Raw genomic sequence first — 17,930 nt, 5'->3', positions numbered from 1 at the left:
ACTTTGGTGTAATTGTGAAGCACTGTGTCATTTTACACCATTAAATATTAGAATTCACTATTTTCTGTTGTAAACTCTTTGTCCAGTATATGGTCTGTCTGCACAGACTCGACATTCTCTCAGACTGGGAAGTGCAGTTTACAGCCCGCTTCTGGAAAGGCTTGTGCAGGAAGTTTGGAATTACGTTGTATTTCACTTCGATTTACCACCTCCAAAGCAATGGAAAGTCAAGTGAGTAAATCAGAGTCTCAAGGACTTTCTATGAGCCTATGTGAACAAATGGCAGGATAACTGGGCATCCTTTCTCTCATTGGCCGAATTCTGCCATAAAAACCACATAAACAGTTTCACTGGCTCATTGTCCTTTTATAGAGTGTTTGGACATCATCCTTGTACACCAAGATCTATTCTGATTTATGTCACTTGCCCGGCAGCTAACCTGATGGGGCATGAACTCCAGGAACTTTGGCAGAAGACACTTACTCCTAGAGCAAGCAACAGAGCAGTTTAAAAAACAAAATGACAAGAAACATTGCCCAGCCCCTCAACTTCTGTTGTGAGCCTGCCTGCGAAAGGTGTGGGCAGTCTCCCTACCTCTCTTCTAGCTCTTCGCAGCAGTCCGCTGCCAATTCTATCCTCTGCGGCCCGGAGGCCACGGCCATCTCCTGCACTGTGCGGCAAGAATGAGTCGCCAATGTGCTTCTTCGTGGCTGGAACCGCTGCCGGGGTCCTCGAACGGCAGGGAAGTCATCCCTGGCGGTGCCTGCCTCTTCTCCCGCTTCACAGCAGGGAGCCGCTCCTTCTCAGGCCTCCCACGTGGCGGGACACTGCCGATGCACCTCTGCTTCTTCCTGCTTCTCTTTAGGCGTGGGCACGCACCTCAGTTCAACTTTTAAAGGGGCAGCGGTGGGAAAAGCACCGTGGCCCTCTGAGATGACATCATCAGCCTGTTCCACTTCAGCCCTATAAAAGAGCCTTGCTGCCATTCTTCAGGGCCTTCAGATCAGGTTTGCACAGTGTCTGTGATCTTCCTTCCGTTTCAGTTCTTCAGTGGTCTCCTGTGCCTTGATGGATCTTTGTTCCATGTTCTTCATGTTCCTGAATCTCGTCTACTTGATGTTCCTGGTCTCGTCCCTCGTCAGAGCTCCCTCATCACCTGTCTTCTGTTCCTGATGTTCCAGATGTTTCGTGTCCAGATGTCCTGATGTTTCAAGTCCTGAGGTGCCATATTCCATGTTCCTGATGTTCGATGTTCCTGTCTTGACTTCATCAGTCTCATCTTCAGCTCTTTGTCCAGTTCTGAGGTCCCTCGTCTGTCCACGTTTCCTGGCGTGCCATGTCATGGTCCGTGACCAGCCCCAGAGAGGCTGTGTAGGGTGCCTCGGGGTACAAGGCCTTCTTCTCGTCTGCAGTGCAAAGCCTCCGGGAGACTTCTGTTTTTAAAGTCTTGTTCCTGAGTATCTTGTTCCCGGTCTATGGAGTTCCCTTGTGTCTACATCCAACCATGCCTAAGACTCTGTCAGAACCTGTTCCGCTCCAGTGTGGTCCACGACCAGCCACAGGTGGCTGTGTAGGGCATGCCCAGGTGCAGGCCTCTACTGAATCTTCGCCATGTTCCAGTCTCAAGTTCCACGTCTTCGCCTGGAGTCTGCTTCGCAATCTTTTCACTGTGGTTTCCTGCTTAAATGAGGAATAGGTGATAAGGAGTCTTATTACATAATTTTTAACCAAGATCATTTAAAAAATGTTTATGGTTTCTCATAAATCTGAGATGACCCAATCAGATAAGGACAATTCAGATGCTTCCTTCTGTTCTTCTCTGTCCTACTCCTAGATGCAGTAAGCCACAATGTTTTCTTGCAGAAGGGGTCCAATTATTGCGGAGGAGTGTTACTGTGATAGTAGGGCCCCTCCCCCCCAAAAAGCATTGTGGCTCTATGGTGCATTCTTTTGTGTTGTGGCCAAACACTGCAGCACGAAAGAATGCGGCGTACAGCCTTTAAAGAGATGGTGGCCCCAATCTCATAGGACCACCATCTCCTTAAAGGGCTGCTGGCCCAAAAAATAAAAGATGCAGCAAACGGTGAGGTTGAGCAGGGGTCAGTGGTGTCACCTGTCTCAACTTGGGGCCTCCAGTTGAGGCAGTCCCATCTCCCTCAAAAAGTAAAAAATATAAAACTTTAGGGGTGCAATGATGGCCGCCCCTGCCCCATATCCATTCAGAAACCCCCCCATCTATAAAATTAACTTGAGGCTCCCACTCCTTAGCTCCCTGAAATCCATCAAGCACCCTCCCACTACCAGGCCTGCTGAAGTCCATCAAACAAACCCCCACTCCATCTTTGCACCCAGCCAGTTGGCGCCATTTTCCAAAATTGCACCAACTTGATCCTAGCCCAGCCATATGACTAGCTGGGGCATGATCAGGTCAGCACTGCCCCAGCAATATGACTGGCTGGGACATGATCAGGTCAGCACCATTTTGGAAAATGGCCCCAGCCCTGATGCGGAACCTGATTTAAAATACATGGCGGTTCTGGAGAGGGGTTGGGGGTGGTGGGGAGGCCTTAGGAGTGAGGAAACTCACACAACGATCAGATTTGTACAATGTTCTCTCAACCTACCTTGATGGATTCTCTACCTCGGTAACATCAAGCTAGGTTGAGAGAACATTGTACAAATCTGATCGTTGTGTGAGTTTCCTCACTCCGAAGGACATCAAATCTTCACAAGAGTGTTCGGTTCGTACGTCTCACTCTGCATTTAAAAGTGGCCCCTAACCCCTACACTACTACCTAAACCTCACCTCGTCTTACTAGGTGGGCTTCCTATACTAGCATAAATAGCTGCTTACTATGGTACTACCCCCAGAGATAGTCTCTCTCTCTCTCTCTCTTTCTCCCTTTCCCCAACCCCAAAATGGAATTTGTGAAAAAATTGCAAGTTGTGTTATGTACAATATCACACAGCTTAACACAACTGATAAAAGGTATAGTTATTTTTGGCATTAAAACTGTGCGATATCATGCATTCTGGCTTCACAAAGCCAGTCCACTTTTTCGGAAATCTTACCCCCTGACTCCTCCCCAATCCCTCCCCTTTAAAAAATTTGCATCACACCATATGTTATGGTGCTTATCACGTGCATTAAGGCATTTTTCGCATGCAAAAACACCTTAACGCGATTTGATAAATGACCTTGTAGTATTGTTGGGTCCAGGAGCTGTCCTAAAGTTAGCCAGATAAAGTTGGCTGGCTAAGTTTAAGATAGCCAGTTATTGTATATTCAATAGTACAGCTGCACTATTGAGAATACCTCCAAAGCTAGCTGGATAAGTTTATCTAGCTAACTTTGCTATCCAATGAATGAATATGGACCTAATAGGTTGCTAAATACCCAAAGTATACTATGTTCTATTATTTATATGTTCTTTTCTTTTATAATGTATTTTTATTGTGCTTTATGCTCATACATAAAATGAACATGAAGGCATACAAATCTTCACCTCGAATCAATAATTTTGTATTGTGTTCCTTATGTAGGCAGTTGTAGTATGGATTAATTACTGTGCTAGATTTTTTTCTCTAGTTAACATATCTGAAAATTTTATAATTTATTTTTTTTTTGCAAGAATTTTCTCTTTTGCATTGCAAATTGTAAGGAGGAAAGAAAATGAATATACAGGAAAAGCTCCATTACCCAGCATGCATGGTGAATGGTCCATGCTGGTTGACCAAATATGCCAGTTATCTGAGACACCCCCCCCCCCCCCCCCATCCTGCTTCAGGCAGCAATGCTGGAGTGGATGGAGCACAGAGCAGAGCAGAGAAAAGCTGCTCCGCTCCCAAATCCAACCACTTCCCTCCTGTCCCTTGCAGGGAACATGAGGGAAGAGGGTTGATGTAAGAGTGGGCAGAGCACAGAGCAGAGCAAACCTACTGTGCTCCCTAATGTTGATTAGCATCCTGTTTAAACCTTCTTGGCAGCAGTGAAAAAAGAAATAAATCCCCACTGCAGTTGCTTGTTAATTGAGTTTCTCGTTTGGTTGAGTACCAGATAATGGGGCTTTTACTGTACTACGATCATACCTGAAGTCATCGATTCCTTCATACATCTCTTGATCACTTTCTTCACTCTGCAATAAAAAATAATGTTTAATAATATCTTGGAACCTAACCCTTTTTATATCTCAGAAGTTTAGTAGTCATTGGCCTGACCAATTTTTGTATAAAAGACTTCAAGAATACATTGGTTTCTAGGGAAGGGGATGTCATAGTGGCTCAGGAGAGGCCCCTCTGGATTTTAAACCAATACAGGCCCAATGTCTCAGCATGTGGTAAAGAAACACTAACAGGTGAATTTTCAAAGGAATTACGCATGTAAATGTAACCTACTATCGTAGCAATTTTCAAAAGCCATTTACCCGCATAAGTGCACTTTAATCGGGTAAAACCTATGGACAATTCAACGGCATATATTGTAGCAATTTTCAAAAGCCCACATACATAGGTAAAGTGAATTTTCATGTGTAAAACCCAGTTTTAAGCATGCAAATGCTTTTGAAATTCAGGTCCTTAGTTGATGAGTGTGCTGTTTTTCAGATGGCACATTAAATGAAGGCCTTATCTACTCTGTGAACATTAGAAACACCTGGCTTTCCACAAAACTAGAGATGTTAACCCTGGTTATATAGCAAAACTCCAGCCTAGGCTGTACAATTTTCACTGACATGAGTTGCAGTTTTATGGTATTTATGGCACCATATAAGCATGAACTGAAATTTAAGAGCCTTTGACCTATATTTGTAAAAAGATAGAAAATCACTAAAAACTCAAAGAATTTGTGATTTTCTTTTTTTTTTTTCAAATATGTCACACTCTTTTAAATTTCATTTTAGATACATGAGTTTGGACTTTTTTGAATTTTCAGCTGAATAAACCATATGGGCATGGGACATACAGGAATGAAAAGACATTTTGGATTCATCATGCCTGCCCATGCCCATATTGTCCTATAACTACCATAAAACTGTTTAACTTGAGAGTCACATCAACAGAAAAGGTTCAAACATTTATTAAAAGCCATTTTTAGATTAAGATTTTAATGTAAACATGCTCTGTAATCACCATAGGAAGCTGAGATTTTGAAATTGGTGCTTATTTTAACATTTAGATGTTCTTTTTTCAAATTGTGATGCATGTAATTGATTCTAGAAGCACTGGGCACCTGATGTCTCGTTAGAGATTTGATGCATTTAGTATTTCCCACTGTGACAATGCTATATCAAAGATATGAAAAGGGCAGTTTTATTTATTTTTTTAATTTAAAGTTTTATTATGATCAGTAATAACAATAAAGCCGGTACACACCGGTACAGCAACCATCATCTAAGTTAAACAATCAAATTATTAACCATACTTTTACAAATATGAGTTCCCTCGCCCTCTTATCCCTTCCCCCAGCCCTAGATTGTCCATGTATCATTACTTATGCCCATCACATATTGGCAATAAGAGATCATAAGTGTCAGATTGGCAGAGATACTTAATGTCCCTAAATTAATGTTAAATATAGATAAGTTCACAGAGTTTTATTTTTTAACAGATGTTTCCAGTGTCACAGCTTCCAGTGACAATTGCTTGCAGTATTAATGTACAGCAATATTCTCTCAATAATCTATGATAGCTCTCTTTGACTGATCATGGCAAAGGTGTGCCTTCCTCATGGTCGCCAAACATGAGTTCCCTTGATGGAAGCATGAATTTGCTGATCATTAAATCGGATAGGATTTTACAGTATTTGTATTATTTAATAAATTCTTGTAATAAAAATAAATGTTTGAATCTTTTCTGGCATCCTGAATCCTCTTTGGTGGTTGTGTTGACTTGAAAAGCAAGAAATCCCAGATCACTCCAGGTCTTCTGCATAGTAATGCTGCATAATGAGTCACTGATCATATTTAATATAATAAAAAAGGAAAAACTCATTATCCTAATTTTACTGGTATAATTGATAAAGCCATCGCAAATACACTAACAGATTGCTAGGAATTGCATACATTAACATTTACTTCACAGTTTTCTGTCTTAAAAATCACTTATCCTACCAGAGAAATCCAAGTTACAATATAGGCAAAGCTTATAACATCAGTTACCATATAGTTGGTATTAATAAAGATCAACGAAAACTTGTAGGGGATACCATTTTAAAAATATTCTACTTAATTAGATTTTCTAGAATATAAACAAATAAGTAATCTTCTTTGACAACATATACAATACAGAAATAACAGTCTCAGAATTAAATCCAAAGAATAAAGCTCCAAAAATACAAATGAAATGAGAAGGTCAGCAATCACGATACATAGGAAAAATAAGGGTAAAATTGCCTGGTACATCCATATTGAAATGAAATGGAAGTTATTCACAACATAAAAGCAAGCTGTCAAAAATTCAGAATAGATTCTGAAAGGAATGATAAACAAACACCTTCAACAGAAGTAATATCCTCACAATTTTAATAGTGAGGACTCCCCAGAGGGTAAGGAGCAACTTATCTGCTTTGGCTTTAAAATCAGATCTTCTACTCTTTGGCAGCATAGCTTTCAGAAATTCAGTGAATAGATCTGGGACATGAAAAAGGCATTTCCTGCATAACCGACTTTACTTAGGATATCTTAATTAAAATGTTGAAGAAATATAAAGATTATCTTGCTTGCAGTGGTCCAGAGGCTGATCTAGAATTCATGGCACATGCACCTCAAGATTTTAGCTTTCATTCAGGTGAATAAACAGCCTCAGATACTATATGTCAGAGATATGAGGGTTCATTTGAACCAAAATAAAAATTCTAGTAAGGGGTTGAAGACAGACCTATCTTTATCTGAGCTTTTGCTAATATACAGGGCAATTCTCTCACTGTTGGATCCAGGTTAAGCTAGCTGCTTCCAAGTATCCATTTCAAACAGTTCAAGTTACATGTCACTTTTGAGCTTTGTTTGGCTTTCAGTTTGTAAATGGTAACTGAAGATTTCCTTGTTTTCCGCTTTTGGTTGTGACTCTAAAAGTCCTTTCTGCTCTACTCCACTTCCTGTTATTTTCGAGATTTGTATCTAGGAAGGGAAAGGCATGTGTGATGTGTGTGGGCTTGCAGATGACTTCTTACTTTTAGGTTGCTAGACTTTCATGTGTGGTTTTTTTTTTTTACAAAACGGACAAACCTCTTGGCTTAAAGCCCTGAGACTGAACATTTGTCCTGAGAAGTGCAATTTCGCAGAAAAGAAACATGCATTTACATTTACCTTACCAGGATAGTGATCCAGTTTGAAACAGAAGGGTTGCAGGGCCAGGAACTGTCACATTATCCTAGAATTTGATTCATTATTTTTACATATCTATTTTATGATCCATTAATTGTACCAACCGTCTTCACAATAAGTAGAACCACAAGGATTTTAAGGCCCTCTCCTGCACACACCCTTTTTTCAACCATTGAGTATCCAACCTCACTTGGGAGAAGCGTTTGGATGTTCTTCTTCGTTTTTCCTTGTTTCAGCACTGCCCCTAGCCCAGTACTGGAGTTGTCAGTACGTAAAATGAACATTTATTTAAAATCAGAGCTGGATAACAGGTTTAGGTGTACATTCAAGTACATGATGTATGGCACAGTAGATAACAGCCATGTTCAAAGCCAGACATTTAGAGGTTCATATTCAGTGCATTTGTCTGGTTAAATTGTGGCACTTAGCTGGACAAATGCTGGGATTTAAAAATCCTGCCAGTCAGATCATCCTGGACTTAGCTGGCTAACTTTTTATCTGGCTAAATAGTTAGTTGAACAAGTCTGGTATGGAATGGAAGAGTTCCGATGCATGGCTGGTTATCTGGCTACATTACCTGGATAAACCCCAATTTTCAGTGTTATCCCACTAACATAGCTGGATAACTTTAGGGCAGCTGAAGAACAGTCTTAAAGTTAGCTAGAAAAACTTATCCCAAGTATAATCAGTGGTGTGATCATGCTGCTGAATATCCCAGCTAAATTAGCTGGATAACAAGCTAACTTTCCTAAGTAGCTGTTATATATCTGCCTCGAAAGGCCTTGCACTCTGTTGTGCTCGGGTGGTTTAGTGTGCCCATGGGCCTCAGCCCAACCCAGACCTTCCGGGCCGAGCCTAACGGTCTACCCTCCGCCAGGCTGGCAAGCTCCCATGGCCAACATCCGAGGATGTTGGAAGTTGAATGGTCCTCCGACCATTCCGAGCCCTTTCGGACCTGCTGCGAGCAGCATGGAGCAGCAGGCCTGGCCTGAGGTTGAGGGCAGATGGACCTTGACATGAAGACCAGAAGATTGATGCAACGGCATCACATGGCATGAAAACTTGGGTTGATACAACGGCATCACATGGCACGAAGACTTGGGCTGAAGACATGACACCAGGACTATGAAGACATGACACCAGGATCGATGCAACGGCATCGCAGACGAGACTTGAAACCAAGGCTGATGCGAAGACATCACGGACCAGTGGTCGATGTGACGGCATCCCGGACCAGGGTCGATGCAACGACATCAGAACATGACGCTGAAGGGCAGACACAACAAGGGGCTTGGAATCCAGACGAGACGAGAAGCAAGGAAGGCGGACATTGGCACTGTCTCTCAGGGCGCCCTACTCTGGCCACCCGCGGGACTGAGTCGCGGACCACCCTGTCCCACTGCACGCCCTACACAGCCCTAGCAGACTGGTCACGGACCACGAGGAGAGCGGGACAGTGCAGGAACACACAACCAGGACATGACGGCTCAGGAGCACAGGACAACCGTCCACCAGCAGGCTAGTCCACTCAGGAGTACTTCATCTGAGGGACCCCCGGCTTACCGGACCAGAAGGCTCGAGAGCGAAAAAGAGACGTAGGAATGAACATCGAGGAAGGCAGGAACATCAGGACGTAGAAGATCAAGACACCAGGACACCTGGACGAGGACCTCAGGCATGAAGACATGACATGGCATGACGAGAAGACATCACGATGAGGAGCTCCACAAGACTGGAAGACCTTACCAGGCTCTGACAGGCAGGAGCCTCCAGAGCGAAGATTCCACGATGCAAGGCCCTGGACAACTGACGGAGCAGCCCTTTATAGGGCTGAGGCAGGAAACAGTCACCAAAGTGGGGCCAAGACACTTCCTGTGTTTGGCCCTTTAAATCTTGAAGGAAGATGCGGCCGCGCGCCTAGGAGAAGCAGGAAGCTGTGCAGGACCGCGGGCAGCGGCCTGCACTGACGCACAATGTCAGAAGAGGCAGGGCTGGCCTGGGACGCAGGCCCAATGAGCTCCAGCCGCTGCAGAAGGCCCCGGGGGTGGCTCCAGCTGCTACTCCAGCCCGGGGCTTTTGCGGCCTCTAGCCGCGAAGAAGAAGTCAGCGTCGGGGGCGGTCCCAGCCCCGGAGAAGGCCGCGGCTCCAGCTGCGGAAGCCAGGACAATGCAGGGCGGCCTCCGGGCTGCGTGGGCAAGCCGACGGCGGCGTCGTGCCACGTCGGCAAAGAAAAGACAGTGTGGTAAGTGAGCCTGCTCGCGGGGAAACCCGCAGGCAGAGTTCATAACAGTAGCCAATATAGTATAGTAACATAGTAACATATTAAATGACAGATAAAGACAAAAATAGTCCATCCAGTCTACCCAGAAATGACCTTAATAATCTACATAAGGTAAAATACAGATATTAAATAATAATGAGGAGAGGATTGAACCTTGGTGCACTCAAGAAGGAAGAACCCAAAGGGACAAATGACAATCACCCAAGGAAAGAGACTGACCTATTTTTTAAAGTAGGTATTCAACTGTTTCAGTAGAAGACCATGGTCAACCATGTCAAATACAACTGACAGGTCCAAATAAACCACTAATGATTCCTCTCCACAAACTAATTTTCTATACAAATCTTCCATTAGAGATGTAAGTAGAATTTCTTTACCCTAATGTTTTCAAATCCTTGACTGAAATTTATCCAATAAATCATTACAAAATAAAAATTCAGTCAGCTGGGATACAACAACTTTTTCAGGAATTTTACTGGCATAAGAAAGATGAGACAGGCTGATAATCACTCTTGTCCAATGGATCAAGATTATCTTTTTAAAGCAGAGGCTTAATTATCATTTTCTTAAACATTTTTAGAAAGATTCCAGAAGAGAAATAAGGCATTAAACATGAAAACAAATCTATCCAGCAGAAAACCATCATCTCCCTTTAGAAGGTTGCCAGATAAATAACCAGTTCTGCTTGCATAACCTTCATAGTCCCTAGAATTAATTTCAAAGAGGAAGATCAGTAAGCCTAAACTCATCCTATAAAATTAAAGAGTTAGCATTCAACACAGTTTCCAACAGTCTTCCCAACCTAGCAATATTAAGATAATCAGACCCCATAAAATCCCCCTCTATTAGCTTTGAATATAAAGGAGTAAGTCACCCCTGAGGGTTTCTCAACTGACTCCATCATAGGGATTACTTCATTTCTGATCCATAAGAGTTTCTCACAAAATAAGAGGCAAATTCATTACAAAGATCTATAGCAAGGGTACCCAACATTTTTGGAAATGTGGACCCCTTTTCAAACTCCAAAATTTTCACAGACCCCCACATGCTTCCCTTTCATTCATGCCATATATAGAAACGCTATTAATGTAATAACAAAGAAATAATTATGTGCCCACCAGGCATATTCATAATGGGCCGGATTTTAAAAGGGTTAAGCATGCCGGGCCTATTTTAAAAAGGCCCGGCGACACGCGTAAAGCCCTGGGAAGCGTGTAAGTCCCGGGGGTTTACAAAAGCGGCGGTCTGGGGGCGGGGCGGTCTGGGGGTGGAGCCGGGGTGGGGCCAGAGGCTGTGTCAGAGGATCGCGTGTCGGCAGCCTGCCGGCACGCGCAACTTGCGCCATCCCAGAGGCAGGCGCAAAAGTTAAGACAAGAGTCAGGGAGGGTTAGAGTAGGGCTGGGGGGGGGGGGGGGAAAGGTTAGTGGAAGGGGTGGGAAGGTTAGGTTAGGGGGAACGGAGAAAGGCAGAGCGTAAGGTGCACGCAAGGTGCACAATTGTGCACCCGCTTGCGCGCACCGACCCCGGATTTTATAACATGTGCAAGCCTGAGTGCATGTTATAAAATCAGGCGTACATGTGCACACCGGGTAGCGCACGCATATGTAGGCCATGCGCGCTTCTTTTATAATCTACCCCAAAGTATAAAACATTAAATAATGGTTACTGATATAAATGGAATACATATCATTGCAAAGCACAGCAGTAAATGTGCAAGAATGTACTTTATATTCAATAACTTACATAGTGAAATTAAAAGTACCACACAGCTAGATCTGGAGCAACTGGGTGGATGGACTGGGGAGAGAGAGAAAAGAGAGAGACTGGCAGGATGAGAGAGAGAGAGAGAGAGATAGGCAGAGATGGACTGGTGGAGAGAGAGAGAGAGATTCTGGTGGGGATGGACTGGTGGAGAAGGATAGAGAGACTGACCAGGATGGTCTGGTGGAGAGAAAGACCGAGAGAATGTGAAGAAAGAGATTGATGGAGGGGAAAGAGAGTGAGAGAGTGGTGGAGATGGCCTGCTGGAAGGAGAAAGATTGGTGGAGGGAGAGAAAGTTAGACTGGTAGAAATGTACTGAGAGAGAGAGAGACAAACTTGGTGGAAATATCCTGGAGAGAGGAGAGAGAGAGAAGAGACAAACAAACTGGAAGGATGGACTGGTGAAGGGAGATAAACTGGTGGAAGGAAATAGAGAGAGGGACTGGTGGAGGGAGAGAGAGAGAGATTGATGGGGATGGGGATAAGAAAATAAATCTATGTGCAGCACCAATAGCCATTTGCTTATATCCTAAAGAAGACACGCCCTCTAGAAACAATGTGGTCAAATCAAGCCCAACTCACTCATAATATCATATCAGAAAGTCTTATTTAAGGTGACTAGGAGCAGGTTTTCTTCACATCAGAAGACAGAATTTGTTTTCTGAGGGCCATGGGCCTTTCTTATGAGGTGAGCTATTTTATGGTTTCTGAACCAAAAGCTACTACTAAGAGCCAGATCTTTAACGGTTTTCTAAAGACTAGAGGATTAGGTGCTAGTCTGATGTCTAGTGGTAGGGCATTTCATAGCATTGAAAATGATCCTGAGGTTTTCATTCTCGTAATTGTGAGGTTCAGGTGGAATTGTGGTAACAATTATTGAGCATGGGAAGGGATATATGGAGTAAGGCAGTGTACAACATCTGAGGGCTTTAAAAGCTAGTACAAGCATTTTGAACTTTTCTCAATGGAACATTGGAAGCCAGTTCAACGATTTTAGGATAAGAGTGATGCTTTTGAATTTACTTTAATTTAGCAACGTTCAAGCTGTCATATTTTGAATGAGTTGAAGGCATCAGTTTAGTTTGTTTGGCAGCCCAGTGTAAAGTGAGTTACAGTAATCCAACCAAGAAATCACACAGATTTGGACAACTGTGGTGAAGGCAAGGCCACCAATGAAAGGCGACTGAAAGAAGGCCGAGATTTAGCTACTGCTGGCATCTGTGCTCCCATACAGGTACATTTTAAAAGCGTTGCTCGCGCAAAAACGGTCCCCTACACGCGTCAAGAATAAGGAGGCAGAAAAGGGGCAGGGCCAAGACTTACACATGTAACCCCAAATTTTTCAGGCTCAAGTGTGGGGCTTACAGGACAAGGAACCAGAGAGAGAGAGAGAGAGGGTGGGTTTTGGGGGGGGGGGGGCAGTGTTACTTTGGTCTGCCTAGGGCGCAAGGGTCTTTAGGCCCTTGTAACACCACCTCCCCCAAAACTCACCCTGAGTGGAAAGTGCCCCTCTTACAGTAGGAGATGTAGAGTGTCATATTGTCTCTCTCTCTCTCTCTTTATCTCTTTTTCTTTCTCTCTCTCTCCCCCCAGCCACTTGTGCGAGCATGTTATTAAAATATGCGTGTAAAGTCTGCACACACACGCGCGGCAGGGATATTTTAAATGATACACGCGTACTTGCACACACGATATAAAATTAAGAGTATTTCTGTTCGCGTGCCAATACGCGTTTATGGGTGCATGCGCGCTCCTTTTAAAATTGACCTGCTAGTGAGCTCTGGACTTGATAGCTGAGAAGCAGAGTTGTCCCTTCAAGGATTACCTTAGAAATTAAATACCGTGTTCTTTCTTGCTCATCCACAGTACCTTTATCTCTCGTGGATTTAGTTTCAGTTTATTTTGGTGCAATCAGCCATCCGTCTTCCCTAGACATTCATTTAGGTTAGTAATTGAGATGTCTTGTTCTGGGCCAAATAGAGCTAGTAGCTGTGTATTGTCAGCATATGAATGGTCCGATAGTCTCTGATAATTTTCCCTAGTGGTACACTAGGCACCTACACTAGGCACCACTAGGCACCTAGTGGTGCCTAGTGGTGCCTAGTGTAGGTGATAGCATGGATCTTTGAGGGACTCTTCAGCAAAGAGCAAAGGGATGGCATGATGCTGATCCCAAGAACACAGTCTGGGAGCAATTTTGGAAGAAAAATGTAAACCAGGTTAGGACTGGGCCTGCAAGTTCCAGGTCCTTTAGTTGTGTGATTAGTTTGTTAAGAGAATTTAGTTGTAAAATCCATGGTTTTATCAAGACTGGATTGCCATAATTCTCTGTTGCTGGATCTCTCTACCTGTAGTTTATATTCTTTGCAGCTCAGATGGTTTCTAACTCTGGCCTTAGGGACCATATTGCCTCCTTGCTGACTATTCTAATCTTCATTGGTTTCCAATAATTTGTAGGCCCAAATTTAAGATTATTTGTGTGGCTTTTAAAGCTCTGCATGGTGTGGGTCCTGGATATGTAAGGAGTGATATGAGCATGAGCCCTTAGTGTTGCAGCATAGTTGACACTGCTTTGTGGGGGATCCCAAGAGGCCTAAGCCGGCAACTGGAGAACAAGCCTTGAAGCGGATTAGGCTGGAGCTTCACCTGTACCAGCTGGCTCCCCCATAGGTTGAACCCTTGAATTCCAGCAGCCTGGAGGACTTAGGTGGTTCAAGGGATCTGAGACAGAGTCCAGAGGCAGGCCAGGGTGTCAAGGCTGGCAGCAGGAAAGATGTAGTCAAGGTTCAACGCTAAGGTCAGGTCTAGGCGGCAAGCAAGGGGATGGTGAAGATTCAAAGCTGAGCTCAGAACCAGAGTAACAAGTTAAGACAGACAAGACACAGAGGAGCAAGGCAGGACGAGAAGGACAAGGCAAGGCAAGACAAAACTCGACAGAAATAAAGACAAGGCAAAAGAGACAGGGCAGGTGCAGGTACAAGACAATGAAGGGTGAGGCAAGGCTGGATGAGGCTGGACAAGGCAAGGCTATATGAGACTGTACAAGGTGAGGTTGAATGAAGCAGGCTTGGTAGGTAACCCTCTGCTAATGATTTGTTTACAATTTGTTGCAAGCAATCAAGTAGTCCAGATTTTGACTGTTTGATTGGGATGGCCCTGTGATCGGCCGACCTACCCTCGGATGCCACAAAGTTCCTTGGTGGCAAGAACGCCACCATAATGCCACTCTCTTTGTTTCACACCAGCCTTAGGTGTGCATGTGTGCCACTGCTGCACAGCTAAGGGCCCCACAGAGGAAATACACTGATGGCGCTGGGTGATGATGTCAGCATGGCTGGGTACTTAAGGCCTAGCTGTGCTTCCCTACAATGCCTGAGCAACAGGTCTTCTTGTCATGCAGTGCATGTTGCTAGTTCTGGTGTCTCATCTCACCAGAACTAGCAACACGCTTGCTGTCCCAGTTCCTTCTTCGTGTTCCTGCTGTCTTGCCTTGTATGGTTTTTGACCTTGTCTGCCCCTCTTTGCCTTGGTCTTCCTCTTACCTTATCCTGGTCCTCAGAGTCTTGTCTTTCCTTGTCTTGTCTGTTCTTCCTTGTCTTGCCCCTTAGTATTTCATCACTGTCCGTCTTGTCTGTCTTAGCCTGATTTTCCGGCTCTCACCTTTGCCTGCCCTGACCCTTGGCCTGGAACTGGATATCATCCCGCTTGCTGCCTGCCCTGACCCTTGGCCTGCACCCAGACATTATCTGCTTGCTGCCTGCCTCCACCCTGGGCCTGGATCCAGAAATCCTTTGCTTGCTGCTTGCCCTGATCACTGTTTGTACCAGGATTCTCTCTCTCACCGCTGTTTAAGGAACACTTGCCTAAGCCCTGCCAATCCCTGGAACCCAAAAACTCAACCCGTGGGGAATGGTGTTGGTACAGGTGAAGCTCCCGTTCCAGTCCCAGTAAGGGCGTGTCTGCCAGCTGTCAGCATGGGCCTATAAGGTTAATCTACTAGGCTACATCAACCACACCACAGCCTAAGGGCTCTCATTCATGACAACAGTATCTTACAAATACTATATTTGAACACAGAGACCATTTTACCTTAATGGAAAGGGTTACAGAAAGATCTCGACTGCTTCACTGAGAAGAGTCTATATAAGAAAACAGGAAGAGGGATGGGTGTGCCTAGAGGAAGGAATGAGGGACTTTCTAGCCAGCAACAACAAAGGAGCATTGAAGTATAGCCAAGGTAAATTCCCACCTTAGTTTCAAGGTGGCAAATAGTGAATTATAAAAGATAATTCAGCAATTATATAACCCCAAAGCATCAATTTTGCAAGAAAATAATAAAGAACCCATATTGACAACTATTTAAGTAAAAAAGCAAGACCCACACCCTTGACTCTGCTTAAAGACAAATCCAGATCTCACAGCTGACCAATTGTATGAAGGCTAGGGACAGGTTAGAAGCACTGAATTATAGCCAGGAAAGTTCCATTCCTGAACCTGGGAGGTAACAAACAGTGAATTATAAAAGACAATTCAGCAATTATGAAGTCCCAAAATATTATAGCATACACATTAATTTACATATATGAAGGAATATATTTTATGAAAACCAAAATTTGAGTATCAATGTATTTTCTGTTGTGGCCTATACTGTGGTAAAATAAATTCTATTGTGTATCAGTTCTGTATTTCATTTCATTTTTATATTTATAAACTGCCTTCTGCAATTAAACACTCCAAAGAAGTTTACAGTGTCCAAATCATTAATACATCAGTATCAAAACAATAGGATAGTGATCCTAATGCATGACTTAGCACCTGCTCTCACTAAGGGCAAGGCAGAGACGTGAGATTTAACAATTCAAAAATATAGTAAAATAGTACGACAATTGTTAAACTAATTGCATTCCCCCCACCAAAAAATGTACCATAGCATCCATATTTTTATTCAGTATAATGTGATCCTTTCTTTCCATTCATTCCTTAGGAGCTGACCCTCTTTAGTTTGTCCCTTAGGTGGCGACCTGCCATCTGTGACGTGCTATCTTATAGAGATGGAGTATATTGATCTCAGTGAGAGGGGATGGGGCCTCAGTGGTATCAGAGTTGGAAGAAGTATCCAGACCTGTCCAAAGCATATTCCTTCCAACAGAGGAGGCAGATGGAAAAGCTCTCCCCTGGTTGGCTCAGGCAGCTCTTAGTCACTGCATTGCTTTCTACTTCCTGCCTTGAGCCAACTTTAAGAGGCAGCCCATGGTTAGCTGAACGGAGGAGGGCTGGAACTCAGCAGTAACAGAGCAGGCAGCAGGGTCCAAACCCGGTGGAAGCATCTTTCTTTGATTAGTATTGTAATGGCACAGTGAAAGGATTATGTTTTCCATGGTCTGAAATAGAGTTGTGTGTCTGAGATATCAGCATCTAGACAGAGCACTATGAAAAAAATACCTTACCTCATCCAGGCTGCCATGAGCTTGATTACCTAAGGTAAATATAAGGGAAGAATCATATTATGCTGTTTTATTTTTGCTAAATACATTATTTTCTTTATACTTTAAAGAGCAAATACAGTTGAAATATTTAAATTGATTTAGCTAATAACGGCTATAGAAACTATGAAGAACTATACTTTTTAGATTCTTATATATGTATGGTCCTGTCCAAATATCCAACTTCTGTGGACTAAGATAGCTAGTTATATATTGGGAATCATAGGCTATGACATTCCAAACCCCCCAGAAGCTATGCTATTTGAGCAATTTCCCCCAGCATTTTTTAAGACAAGGGGAGATAGATTGTTTGTCCATAAAGCCTATATTATAGGCAAGAGGACCATCCTTGCGCGTTGGGGAGGTGAAAATATACCCTCCTTGTAGCAAGGAAGGGCGATGTCCTTTTGTGGATTTCAAACTGCTTAAAAGACAGGAAACAGAGAGTAGGATTAAAGGGTCAGTTTTCTCAGTGGAAGGGAGTGGACAGTGGAGTGCCTCAGGGATCTGTACTCGGACCAGTGCTTTTTAATATATTTATAAATGATCTGGAAAGGGAAACGACGAGGTGATCAGATTTTCAGATGACACAAAATTATGCAGAGTATTTAATGTTCCGGTCGTGGATCCCTGGGCCGAGGGGGAGTTGGTGCCACCTGTGGGGATGAGCCCCACAGGCCCCCTCTGTCGGCTGGCAAGGCTGGATAGGAGCAGAGACCCCACTGGAGCTTCACCGCTACAGCCCACATTCCTCTCAGGTTGAACCCTTGGGCACCAGGGCCGGCTGGACTTACGTGGGCTCTCTGGAAAGCCCAGTGGAGTGGTGACACTAACTGGAGCTCGGTGCGGTGTCCGGATACTGACACAATAAACATACTACCTGAAGGATATGTTTGTTGTTGTTTTTCTTTGTACCTAATGAAAGAGTTGAAACATAAAGTGTGGACTCTGGCGTTCCATGGCAGGGCCAAGAATTAAGCATGTTTAGTTGCTATTTTACAAGAGATTTACACGAGTAAATTTGGCAACTTATTTGTGCCATTTTACATCAGCTAATTAACTAGCGCAATGAATATCAGACTCAT

The 17,930-nt window shown here is 43.7% G+C and overlaps 1 protein-coding gene across 6 annotated transcripts in view; it reads right to left on the bottom strand.

The window, feature by feature from the left end:
• FYB1 (FYN binding protein 1) overlaps positions 1-17,930 on the bottom strand; it is a 290,377-nt gene that overhangs the window by 84,826 nt on the left and 187,621 nt on the right. For all 6 annotated transcript variants that reach the window (XM_029578325.1, XM_029578343.1, XM_029578354.1 and 3 more), the window contains exons 5-6: positions 16,810-16,838; positions 4,090-4,136 (exon numbers count right to left, since the gene is read on the bottom strand). In XM_029578325.1, coding sequence (XP_029434185.1) covers positions 4,090-4,136; positions 16,810-16,838 — 76 coding nt within the window. The remainder of the gene's footprint in view (positions 1-4,089; positions 4,137-16,809; positions 16,839-17,930) is intronic.

Source organism: Rhinatrema bivittatum, chromosome 1, assembly GCF_901001135.1.
Source record: "Rhinatrema bivittatum chromosome 1, aRhiBiv1.1, whole genome shotgun sequence".
NCBI lineage: Eukaryota > Metazoa > Chordata > Amphibia > Gymnophiona > Rhinatrematidae > Rhinatrema > Rhinatrema bivittatum.
The sequence above is the reverse complement of the archived record's forward strand: the minus strand, read 5'-3'. Positions and strand labels throughout refer to the sequence as shown.